The sequence below is a fragment of the Megalobrama amblycephala genome, linkage group LG4, assembly GCF_018812025.1.
Source record: "Megalobrama amblycephala isolate DHTTF-2021 linkage group LG4, ASM1881202v1, whole genome shotgun sequence".
In the NCBI taxonomy this organism is placed as follows: Eukaryota; Metazoa; Chordata; class Actinopteri; order Cypriniformes; family Xenocyprididae; genus Megalobrama; species Megalobrama amblycephala.
The window spans coordinates 10,300,598-10,313,568 of record NC_063047.1 but is presented as its reverse complement, the minus strand read 5'-3'; the positions used below and the strand labels follow the sequence as shown (position 1 = coordinate 10,313,568).

Here is a 12,971-nt window from a genome sequence, read left to right as displayed (position 1 = left end):
TATACAAAGCTTAACAAATTAGATATACAGTTAGAAACCAGCGAACAGATAAAAATGACGTAAGTCTTTTATTAAAACTGTCATGTTTATCATACAGATGAAATTTAAACAGACCTCATTAAGGTCAATATAACATAATTAAAATAATGTTAAGTAAAATTAAAAAGTCAAAGCTTTCTTGCACTGGACGTGCCGGTTTCGGTCTCATGGGCGACTGCAGTCATGTCCTGTTCTCATATACAAAACACTAGCGACTAGCAACTGCCTGCTAATGCACTCGCATTCACGTAAAGTAGCCTTTTTGACAAGTTTGGGTGAGTAAAAGGGCAAAACCATTTTTTTACAGTCTAAGGGCAAAACACACAAGATGTAGTACTTGCAGTGCCCTGTAGATGGCGACATTGCTTCTTTTGTAGCAGAAATAAACTCCTGCAGAATAATATGGTGTTGAACAGCATTCCAAAGGCCATGGTACAGGTACAGATGCAGTGCCCAAATGTAACTGAAGCTCTGCATTTACCGTCTTTAAAAATAAATGGGCAAGATTTTATTACAAGTAGCTTGCCAAATAAATTAATCAGAACTTTATTAACCCAAGATAAATCAAATCAAGCCAGTCGAAATAACGAGACTCAAAATTTCCCCAAGAGCACCATTCATAAATTAAGAACTTTGTATCTTTCCTTTCCCATACCTCCCAAAGCCAAGGAAGTACACTTTAAAATTTTTAATGATATCTACCCGTCTTCAGAATTTCTTAGACATAGACATTTCTTAGACATTTAATATTGTTGACCACAATAATTGTACTTTAGATTCGGACACTGAAATGACTGTACATCTATTCTTTGACTGTATATTCAGTAGAGTATGAGTGGCTTTAAGTTTCTATTAATGTGAATTCTCAATTTTTTAAAAATTATATAATTTTTGGTATTATAATGGAAGATACACATATTCAATTTTTACTGAATAATGTTTTTATTTTGGGAAAATGTTTCATTCACAAATGTAAGTGCCTTAAAACAAAACCATTGTTTTATGTTTTTCAAAAATAATTTTTGTTATACTGTAAAACTTTAAGGATGATGTTAAAATGCATAACAGGAAAAAGACAGCTTACTGAGGAAATTGTTTCTCTTCTCTCTCGTTTTGCTTATATTTTTTGTTGTGCTCTGTTCTACCGGATTTTCCTAAGATTCTACTGCCTAATTGTGCTTGTGTTGTGGAAATTTTAATTTTTCATATGATTTTTACCTGTATTCTTATGAAATATAATGCTTATGGAACATGATATGATGTTAGAAATAGAAAGAGCAAGATATTGTATGGGAACATGCAAGATGTATGTTAAAAACATACTGGAAATATTTCAGATTTGGTACCAGATGAGCACAAACTAAATATACAGAGCATCAATGTTGGAAAACAGAATGGCTAAATCAAATTTTGTTAAATCAGATTTGTTCGTATTTTCAAAAATAGCAAGACAGTACTGAAACAAGTGATCAAAAGCTCTTTTAATTAATATTTATTCCATAAACATGATTACAAAACTCAGCAAGTTACCAATATTACATTTGTCACCATACAGGCTTGATCACAAATATTTCAACTTTTGTGACAGATACAACAAAAACAAAATACTAGAATAATTTACATGAAAATCTATAAAACAGCAATGAGATCACAAATTAGTGTTATTGTTCCACTGTCTGTTTTCATTGTTTCTTTTTTTAATCTTTAAATTAATATATATTTTTACTAGAGCACAACACTCTTACAACAAGATTGGTCCAATTACAAAAACTCTCAACAAAGAGTCACAGCTTGCTCTCCTTCTCTCTCCTTTACAATAGTTTTTTATTTATTTTTTTTTATAGTATTTTCAATTTTTGGTTTTAAAACAAACAAACAAAAAACAAATAAGAGAGAGAGAAAGAAAAAGAAAGAAATAAAACATGGCAATTAGCAACCTTTTCACTTGCTGAAAAGGGAAAAGAACAAAGCCACAGTAAGAACGACCTCACATCACTTTCTAAGAAAAATATACACTTAGAAAATATGTTACAAATTGGCACAATGAAAAATATACAGGTCATCATTTTTTTCCTACATCAAGTTCATTGAGAAGCCACCTGGTGAAGACGGACCAGGCAGTAGAAAGAGTTTCTTTTTTTTTCCTTGATGATGAAAAAAGGCAAAAGTAGTTACAAGTAATGTTGTGTCAAATAAATCATGAACAAAATACTTCCAACTTGACAATATAATACATTCATAAATAGGGCACAATTAAGTTTTTGATATGCCTGTTTTAATTTTACATGATGCATTTATAGGGGAATAACACTGTTTAAGAACTTTTAAAAATATGAACAGTTAGTGCAGGGGATGTGTGCTATAAAGTTTTCACTGGTGTAAAACTCTGTTCTCAAAATATGAACAAGAGCACCCTGCACTGGCATCACAGATGTCCTGCAGGTTTAGCAACAGTAGTGCTATGTAAAAACAATACAGCAGGGGGCACCACTGAGAACAGCTTAAGTTTGTATGGCGAGATGGACAGCTGAGGGAATGAGAGATGTGAATGCAGTTGGGTTCCCTGAGCCAACGGACCTGAACCAACTGTTACATCTCCATTCACTCAGCATGGGGGGAAAAATAAAAATTGGACTACAAACTTTCACGGTCTAATATTTCCTGGCCTTTTGCATGGTGAGGCTGATTTGGCTGGGAAAGCTCTGATTAGTTAACCCTAAAATCAAGACGTTTTCAGAGGAGCTCACTTCTGAATCACACCACCAGCTGTGGAATGTCACTCATCATCTGCACCTGTGTTCTTCAACATTTTCTCCAATAGTTTAACCTCAATTCATTCACAGTAATGTGAACAGCATTTGCACAAATACCCATTGAACTCTGAAACAGGAGGAACAGTTCACAGACTAATCCAATGTAGTGAACAACTTAAAAGTGTTTCACACTCTGTCAACCTAAGGGCAAAAGAAAAAAGAAAAAAAGAGAGAAGAGAGAGAGAATATTTCTTTTCAAATAGATATTCACAAAAGAGGGGATCCAGGGAGTTGTACAATCCTGCAGCAATGTAGTAAACAGTACATGGGGGTAACCAAGTTGGCTTCTTTCCCTCTTTTTATAACACAACAAATAACATTCCAACAGCAATAGAAAAACAATGGTTTTGAGATCAGGTAAGAAAAAACAGGCGAGTCAGAGAAAGTAATACAGGGGATCAGCATTCACAGCACATATTCATATCATGTTTTAAATGCATGCACATCACTAGCAACAAATTAGAAAAACCTTCAAAAAATATTTGGTCCTGTTCTTAACTGGTTTTAAGGGTGTAAAATTCATTAGAGGTACAGACAAAAATATTTACTGAAAGCTAAATTAGAAACTTGGGGACGTAAACAAGTTAGAATGCATTATATGTCTTGTTATAAGAAGGAATGATCATTTTCTTACCTTGTTATACACGAACAGTGATCTTTTACCATCCAGAAATACATCTGAATAAAAGGCAACCAATGTTTTTCTCTGCCATTAGAGCACTTCGGCTTCCTACCACCAATTCTTGTCATGCATCTCTCACTTCATGCCTCTAATCTGGAACTAGCCAATAGTGTAAAACAGAAAATAAACCAACATTTTTCTTTTGATTGTTGAGATGACTCCTTGCTGTTTGTACAGATGTGATGCAACAGGAGTGAATCTCAGATTAACAACTCCCCCCTCCTCCCCCCCCAAATCCCAAGCACACACATACTCCTCAATCACTGCCACATTATAAAACAGCAAATATTTATGTAGATAAAAATGTCTGTACATTTAATTGTTCATAGTTTGGCACATTAATTTAAACATGTTTGATATAATCTTGTTTTGTAAATAGTGCATATGTTTGTGTACAACAGCATTTTGATACTGGCAGGAGGAGATTCACTGGAGAACAGATGAATGAACCCCCTTTTCACAACTTATAAACAAACAATAATAATGAAAAAATCTCTTTTTAAATTTCAAAACCTCAGAAAACGAGAACATCTTTTAGCTTGTCAAAGCCCAATGTTCTGAGGGGTTGGCACAGAAACGAGGGGGAAACAATTCTTAGCACAGAATACTACACATGACCTTTGACCCCTGAACAGAAGGCAACCATTTGCTGAGAGACAGAGCAGGGCGCTGGGCTCGGTTTAAACCATGGTGCTGTGACACCGATTTAACACATACAGTGTTATAGCTGCAACGGAAAACAAAAAGACAAAAAATTGATATTTAGATAAACACCACACTAAAAGAGAATCCAAAGACTTTCAAGGCATTTTTCTTCTTGAAAAACAAACAAAACACAAATAAAAACAACTGAAAATTTGTCAGATAAAAATGCAACAAAGCAGCAATGGTGAGTAGGGTGCAGCCATGACAGTGAGACTTCAGTCAGTCTAGTAGGTAGTTTAGCAGGGCTGACATGCAGGATGTGCCTGCCTTCCAGTGGGCTAGGCAAAGGATTGTGGGTAAAGTCGGTGCCATGCAGCTCTGAAATGTGGAAAGGATTTTAGGAGGATTTGGCAGGGTGCGAGGGAAGGGAACGGAGAAAGAGAAGGGGCACATTGCAGAGAGAAAATATTACCTCCGTTTTTCTACCAAAGTGGTCAATGCTACTCCTTTTATGTCCCTTTTGCCCGCTAAGAGTTCCTCACGGGCAAACTTAGCGCTGCTTTTGTGACGGTACATTTTTTTGTGGGCTGGGCGGTGTGGAAGTGGGAGGCAGTCTAATCCAAGGGTAGGAAAGAAGCCTGGTGGGAGAAGTTTAGGCAGTGCTTTACCACCACGCCCAGCCCCTTTCTTCCCTCGACCTCCGCCTGAGGCACCACCCCGCTTTTTAAGGTCAGCGGCACTACCCAGAATCTTCAGTGTCTGGCTTTGGAGGGCATGCTGACCTGGTGACAGGCAAGGACCCCAAAGAGGTTCCACAGAGGCCCTCATAAAACGCTGTACCTCAGCCATGCCGGACACTATATTGGACAGGATGTTTGATGGTTCCTGGAATTCCCGTTGGTCATCATTCGACAGTCCTCCGGTAATAGGCCACTCCCCCTGAGCTCCAATCAAGCCAAGCGATGGGGTGGGGGATGAAGCGCAACTTCCTGACCCTCCACCACTTTTGGCTGCTTTTCCCTCTAGCAAGGCTTTAATCTTCCGCACAGAACGAGAACCCTGACGTGGGAGCTTTACTTTCTCTCCTTTTACTGTTTTTGGAGTTTTGGTCTTTTTGGTGCCTTGTCCATTTTTCCCACCCTTTTTCGTTGAACTTTTGTGATCCCTTAGCTCCACATCTTCCTCCTCTGTGTTGAAAGAGTGTATCTGAAGGAGGTGTGGGTTTCCATCTTCATTTAGTTGCGGGACAACTCCACAGTTCCATTGTACATTTGCTTCTGCTGCCTCCGAGAACTCTCCAACTTTGCCACAATTCCCCAGCAGCTGTGGGGAAGAGTTAGGTGTATCTGGTGGAGACATCTCAGATAGCGATGAATGACGGAACTTGTCAGGGGTAAAGTTGGAGATATCCAGAAGGTCAGTGGACTCTCGAAGTGGAGCAACCTCCTCTAGACTTTGCTGCAGGATGAGCCGTGGACTGCAATGCGGCAAGAAGCCATCGTTGATCTCACCGATCTCTTCTTCCCTCTCTCTTTCTCCCTCTCTTAGGCTGAGCGAGCTGTAGTTGCTAGAGGTGGCAGAAAGTGACCCCAGGGAGTTAAAGCTAACCAGTCGCCCTACACCATTGTCACTCCGAGACCCACCTGGACTCAAGCCATACTCAGCATCAGGTTGGGAGTCTTCATATGACACTCTGCACCCTGATAGAGACACTTGCCCATACCCTGCGGCATTTGTGCCATCCCCTGCTAACACAGGCAATGGTGTGGGAAAGCCCGATGGCATCATAGGAGACTGGGTTGGGATGTCCGGGGAGAAGGGCAGCTGTTCAGCAGATGGTTGGGATGGCCATGAAATGGGCTGGTTTGGTTCAGTAAGGTTTGGCTCAGCATAATGTGTGTGGTGGGGCCCATGGTTCATAGGTGGAGGAGAGTGGGGCAGCTCTGATTCAGAGGGAGGAGAGAGAACACAGCTCTGGACTGGCTGAAGGGTGGGATTCTGCAGCCCTGGATGGAAATAGGTGATGTTAGCAGTGCTCGATGACTCAGAGGCTTCGAGAAGAGTCTGCAGGTATCCCCCTGGGAGGAGTTCTGCATTTCCTACAGTCCCTGGAGCTGTTGGGGTCAAAGTGCATTTTTCAGGGTCATTACTGGAGGTTTCATTTGTGACATTGCCTTCCAAAGAGTTACTAAGGTTTTCTGGTAAACATGGGTTGCACTGCTCAGTCTCAGAGGCTTCAGGCACTTCCTGTGTCTCAGCCTCTTTTAACTTTTTCAACCGAAGTCTTGCTTCACTTTTGAACTTCTTTATCTTCCCTGTTTTACCTGCCTTTCTTCTTTCTTCTCTCTCCTGTGTTCTGCTTTTAGCCCTGGCAGTGTGTGTAATGGAGGTAATGTCCTCTTTTGGTTCCTCTGTGCTTTTCAGTGATTCAGTCTCCTCTGGCTGATTGTTGGTGGGGACCACTATAGTTTGGCTGGGGAGGGAATTCTGTACTGCATGGATCTGTTGGATTCTCAGTCTGGCCAACCTGTGCTTGCGTTTGGGTGTGGTGCTTGGCGGCCTTTTACAGCCATTGAGACGTTTGGTTGTTTCTGCAGCTGTCAATCTATTCTGTTCCTGCTGTTCCTTTTCTCTTTCCTGCCAGTATGCTTTTAATGGTGCAAGTCTCTCATAGCGTAGCAGAGCATTTGGACTCAAACAGACCACAGCAGGTGATGGGTCGACTCGTCCCAGCCGCACTCTCATGTGCCTCTGGCCTTTAAACCGATTAATGATTATGTATTTTATAATGACAGGTGGGTCCTTCCTGTTGGACCGCCGCCTCTTCTTTGGGCACCAGTCATCATCACGCTCTTTCTTGAGCCCAGCAGGCTGTTTATCTCGTTTCTCTGCGTTTTTCTCACTTTCTATAGAGTCCACATCATACAAGTAGTCTTCTCGGTAGGCCACCTTCCTCTTGGCTCGGAGGCGGTAGCTTAGCTGGCTGGAGGAGCTAGAGTTTTCTCTGGACAAGCGGCCATGACGGAGGGAGAGCGCATGGTCTGGAGAGCCTGTGCAAGAGCTGTCATCACTGAATTCACCAGAATCTTCTGGAGAATTACTGAGGTCAAAAAGAAAGTTACTGTCTGGGCTAATATTGGGTGTCACATGGTCATCACCCTTAATCTCAATGGATTGGTCTGGCTTCTCTTTTGGCCCCTCCTTTCTACTGCAAGGTAAACTGGGAAAGAAACCTAGCTGAGATTCATCCTGTAGGGCAGACTCACTCCTCTCCTGCACTCCATCCTGATAGGACTCATAGCGTATCTTGAGTGAGCAGACGTCAGTGCTGAGTGCTGTCTCCTCCTCTTGAAACATGTAATTCTCCACATCTTCTTCACAGAACAGATTGACTGCAAGTTCACTGCGTGAGCATAAGTCCAACAGCTCCATACGGCTTTCACTGATGAGAGTCTCTAGACAGCTCCAGTCCTGTGCCTCCTCTCCAAGACCTTCGTATATGCTCCTGGATGCAGGATCCTCATCTGATTCGCTTTCCTGCATCGACCTCCCTTCCTCAGCCCCCTCATTGGTTACAGCTGGATGGGCGGGGCCGCTGAGCAGCTGGTCAGATAGAACCTGGTCACCATAGCGACCTGCGCTGGGGGCGGGGCCAAGGCATTGCAAATTGATGCTGGCAAAGCTGAGTACGGACTCACAGGATTCCGGTTCTGTCTGATTTTTGGGGATCAGACAGCTAAGGCAATCTCCGCCCCTGGAGTCCATGTTAGAGAGGGATGACCTGTCACAGGTCTGCTGCACAGACCAGGGCGTCACAGGTTTGGAACAGGACACAGAAGAGAGAGATGAGAGGGAGGAAAGGGAGGAGAATGAAGAGAGAGAGGATAGAGAGGTGGTGTTGGAGACAGACCCATCATGCAGGTCAGCTGGGCTAAGAGGACCTTCAGAGGTCTGACTCTGGCCACAGAGGGAGGGCAGGGACAGCACCGCAGGAGGGATGTCATCACAGCGCCTTATATCATGTGACACATCTGCCAGTGGGTCATGTGGTTCTAAAAAACAAAAACAAAAAGATGCTGAGACAAAGATCTTTAAAGTTTTTCCTGACATGAACATCTGTAAAAATGTGTACAGATATAAAGATGAATTTTACATATTACACTGAAATCAATGTGATTTTTAAATTACGTGCAGACAGTAATAGTTTAAATTGAATATATAAAATAGAATAAATAATTAATAAATACACAATTACAAAAAATGCTGAATTTTATATGCGTGTGGGAGCTCCTACCATTTTCACTAGAATCTCTTGGGCAGGGGCTGTGATCTGCCCCTGAGAATCGAGACTTCTGTAGAACATCCATCAATCTGAACTGAATCTCTCTCTCACTAACATAATTACCACTGTCCAGCCTGTAGAAACACAAAGACACATACTCAGTAAAGGATATAGTGGAAGCCATGCAATCTTTAAAATCTGTCAGCGCTTAAGTCTGGAAGAAAAAACAAAACAAAAATCAAATCACATTTTGCAGAACTCTAGATTTGACTGATAAACCAGTAGTGTTTTTGTTATTTTGGTAAGGTGTTAACATCTATACATATTCATTTAGCAGATTCTTTATTCAGAGCGATTTATAAATGAGGAATATCCCAAACAACTTGCCATAGGAGCCAATATTATTTGCAGTACACAATGGCAAATTTAAAATATAAAATTAGTACACAAGCTAGACCACAAGTGAAATGCAGAAAAAAAAGAGAAAATGATATTTAAAAAAAAAAAAAAAAAAAAAAAAAGTGTCAGAAAATAGTGTCAGTTCTTAATCAATAGAAAAGAAAACCTAGGAAATTCTCATAAACCTCTTTTGTGTTTCATCGAAGTAAGTCATACAAAACATTTAAATAGACATGATGGTGGGATGAATTTTCATTTTTGGGTGAACTATTACCCAAAAAAGTTTAGGAAAACTTTAGCTGAAGGTCCAGAAAAAAACATCAGTGTTCTGATGTTCAAAACTTCGATTCAGTTTATATTCCCAAAATTAATTGAGGATTGATTTATTCACCATTCTAACTATGAGTTATAAATCAGCATTCTCTCTCTAGTACTTCCTTGACTTGTGTCCTGTTTTCAGTTTTTGTCTCTCTCTCACTCTCCACTATTACAGTGAGTTGTATTGTTTTACATCATTCTGTCCTCTGATTGCCCTTCACTGTGAAGTACAACTCTTGAGGATGTGAAAGAAATGAAAGAGCTTTATAACAGCAGAGAAAGAGAAAAGAAAGAGTGCTCTCTTTTGCCTCAGGCGGTGTATGCATGTGTCAGAATAGTGTGCCATATATATAAGTAAAAAGACAAGCAGCTTTTTATTTAAAAAAATAAATAAATAAACATGACAACACTTCATATGCTTTGGGGAGAAATGTTGATCTCTAGTACACTGTTTGAAGTGTTCCCACGAGGTGAATTTACATAGGAATCCAGAACTGACCTATTGAAGATTTATGAATTGCACAAGAGTTTTGAAAATGTTGAGTGGGCATTATGTGCATTTCACTGCCCATGGCTTGCTGCTCCAATTGCATTATTTAATCTATATACACTTCAAATATAAATGTTGTTTAAACATAATATAAAAAATTTAAAAATCTAATTTCGTTATCACTTGGAATTCCATATGAAACTGCAGTGGATACGACTGTAGGTGCAGAATTTATTCAAACTCATGCTTATGATATTGGTAACACTTTGCAATAAAGTAAATTAGTTAAAATTAGTTAACTGCATTAGTTAACATTAACTAATAAGGAACTGCACTTATACAGCATTTATTAATCTTTGTTAATGTTAATTCCAACATTTACTAATACATTAAAATCTTGTTAACCTTAGTTAATGCACTGAACTAACATGAACAAACAACTGTATTTTCATTAACTAACATTAACAAAGATTAGAAAATATGTATTGCTCATGGTTAGTTCATGTTAGTTAATACATTAACTAATGTACCTTAATGTAAAGTGTTACCATATTTTATTGTTCAACAAACATAACAGCTAATTCAGATGTGTAGGCTATTTATCAATTATCATTAAAACATGCTTCTGATCATAAAGACGTCAACATTTACTTAAATTGACTATACCTTGAAATCCACAATGTTTATGGCCTAAGTATTTCAATAAGCTGTTACTGTAAATACATTTGTCTTATATAAATATATACACAACACAACATACACCTTAAATATATACATTCTCTGGATAATTTCAGAATATCATCAGTGTTTAGACAACAGGTTTGTTGGCAGAATAAATCCAAGCAAGAGAAAATTCCATAACACCCATTTCCAACATCACCCAGGGTTATACATATACTGTTTTCCGGATCTGGAAATGGCTATATAATGATCTAGGATTTGCTCCTTCTAAACCAGTGCCAGTATGAGAAAAAGCCCAGGGCTGTTCTGAGAACAGCATGGTTGGGCTCATTCTTGCCAGCTTTGCAGACAGAGACAGAGAACAGGGCAGTGGCTCTGTCTGCAAACTGCTTTTATTAAAAATGAAATTAATATTTATTCAGCTTCAACATCCACCCAGGAGACAGACAATGGAATTACAGAAGACAGAGAGAGGTGGAGAGTTCGTAAGAAAGAGATAGACACATAAAGAGAAAGAGAGAGAGAGAGAGAGAGAGAGAGACTGAATCCACGTTGATGTGAGTTTGTTTGATCTTTTTCAGAGATCAATAAATCTTCTGCAATCTGTCCTTGGTCAAGCAACCAAAATATCAACCATCATCCATTTATGTCAATGAAAGCATTACTACACTGACTGACTTCTTAACTAAAGGCAGAAGGTTTAAACACTGTCTACAAGTCTGGCATCTATGTGGAAAACAAACAGACCTATGTCCATTCTGATTGATTGATTGATTGATTGATTGTGTTATTGATTTAGGTGGTTGTAGCTGTGCAAGAGACCTTCCGCTCTGTTACAGCCGTACGTGTGCGGTGCAGCTTGAAAGCATCAAAGAAACTTCCGTAACAGCTTCCCAGGACAGGTATTCGGTGACCGACGGGTCCTCCATACTTCTAAACATGATTATATTAAGAGCCTGAAAGATGAGCACGCTTTCAACATCTCGGATAACCAAGAGAATTTACATTATTCAGAGAGACGTAACAGGTTTGAGTCCACCCTTAATTATTGAAGGCCTGGTGCGCTATAATACGCGCTCTGCTATTCTGCATCTCCCATCGCCAAATGCCGCATCGGTCGCAGGCGCTGAGCCGCGAGGACCGACCGCAAGCAAAACGCGGGGAAAATGAAAATGCGTAAAACGGCACATACAGAATATCGCCACATGACATCGTTTGTGTTATTGCTGCATGTGAACGAGTGCGTATGTAGCTGTGGCCTTGGCTTAGGGGGGATGGTGTGTAAGAGTGTGTGAAAGAGAGAGAGTGTGTGTGCGTGTGTGTTTGCCTCACGTATTCGTCATGAGCACCAATGCTTTCTGTCCCCTCAAACGATGGCCTGCGCCTCATAGCTTTCGCAGGACACTGAGCCATTCCTCCTCCTCTTCTCCCTCACTCACACACCTGTGCAATATGGACGCATCATGACAGCTGACACTCGCTCCACCATTTCTCCCCATTGCAGCGTTTGACGCGCGTCACACTGGCCCACTCACCGCATCACGCACATAAACACGCACAGCCCACATACTCACCTCCCGTTACACCCGGGCCGCACGTCCCGCCCGCTCTTAAGACTCCGTTTGATCGCTCGGCGTGTGGAATGTTGTCATATGTTGTTGTTTTTTTGTTTGTTTTGTTTTTTTTGGTTACCCACTTCAATGCAGTGGTCTCACCATGTTTCCCCTCTCTCGCGAGCCCGGACTGCCTCCCCGGTAGCAGCAGGTGGACGCGCCTCTCGCGCCTCGGAGCCCCTACCACTCCATTTTATTCCCTCGCGCTCCAGGGTTTCCAGGAAACAAACAAAGGTCTGCTGCAGCCCCTGCTCCTCGCCGCATGCTCCCTCTCTCCCGTTCCGCTCTTCCCTTAGAGTCGCTTTTGTTTCTGCCGTATGTGCGTGTGTGACGGAGACGGGGGTGTGCGAGCGTGTGTATGTGTTTTTCCCAGCTGTACCCCGTCCGTCCCTGACAACGACGGCGCGCTCGTGCGCTGCTGCTCCCCCTCTTTTGAGACCTGCCATAAAGAGCGCGCCCCCATATTTTGCACGGCGGCGCGCTGAGAAATCGGGAGCGCGCGCCACTGCTGAACAGGTGCAGAGGCGCAGGCATGCGCTCTGACGCTTCACAAGCTCCAAGCATCAGCTAGGGGTCTCTGCAGATTTATTTTATTTCTCATAGACAAGCTGGTATTACATACGCAGTTACTTGAAATAAATAATTATCAGCGAGGAAATTTGAAAGACAAAATGTAGATTAAGTTAAAAATAAAAATAACCTTTGTTTATAACACTGGTATTACACATGCAGCTACTTTAGATAAATGTCAGCGAGGGAATTTGAAAGTCAAAATCGATCGTATTGAAAATAATCTTCATTTACGAAACTGGTAGGCTAACAAATAAAAATAGCAAATAAATAAATAGTGAATTAATTTAAATATTGGGGGGGGGAGGGGGGCTTACTTTCCCATGTAAATTAGAAAACTTGCAACATCGCTCCCTTTACACAAATACTTAGTTATATATGTTTTTTTTTTTTTGTTTTCTTTTGTATGTTTGACATGCATATATATTTACTGTAACAT

The 12,971-nt window shown here is 40.8% G+C and overlaps 1 protein-coding gene across 3 annotated transcripts; it reads right to left on the bottom strand.

The window, feature by feature from the left end:
• Positions 1–1,505: 1,505 nt before the first annotated feature.
• Positions 1,506–12,496, bottom strand: nexmifa (neurite extension and migration factor a). Of its 3 annotated transcripts, none has more exons than XM_048187367.1 (4): positions 12,065–12,496; positions 8,474–8,595; positions 4,652–8,231; positions 1,506–4,261 (listed from the first exon to the last, which is right to left on the bottom strand). In XM_048187367.1, exons 1-4 carry the CDS (start codon positions 12,406–12,408, stop codon positions 4,129–4,131), a joined length of 4,179 nt encoding a protein of 1,392 aa, XP_048043324.1. In that variant the 5' UTR covers positions 12,409–12,496; the 3' UTR covers positions 1,506–4,128. The 3 variants fall into 3 exon arrangements, with proteins under 3 accessions (XP_048043324.1, XP_048043326.1, XP_048043325.1); XM_048187369.1 differs by having other exon boundaries at positions 11,924–12,202; XM_048187368.1 differs by lacking the exon at positions 12,065–12,496 and adding an exon at positions 11,682–11,911.
• Positions 12,497–12,971: the final 475 nt, after the last annotated feature.

Excerpts from the sequence above, each read along its gene's own strand:
- nexmifa (XM_048187367.1), bottom strand. The coding sequence starts at position 12,408 with ATGGCAGGTCTCAAAAGAGGGGGAGCAGCAGCGCACGAGCGCGCCGTC. Across the intron at positions 8,596-12,064 it reads CGCGAGAGAGGGGAAACATG|GCTGGACAGTGGTAATTATG; the intron begins GTGAGACCACTG and ends GTGTTTCTACAG. Across the intron at positions 4,262-4,651 it reads ACTTTGGTAGAAAAACGGAG|CTATAACACTGTATGTGTTA; the intron begins GTAATATTTTCT and ends TTTCCGTTGCAG.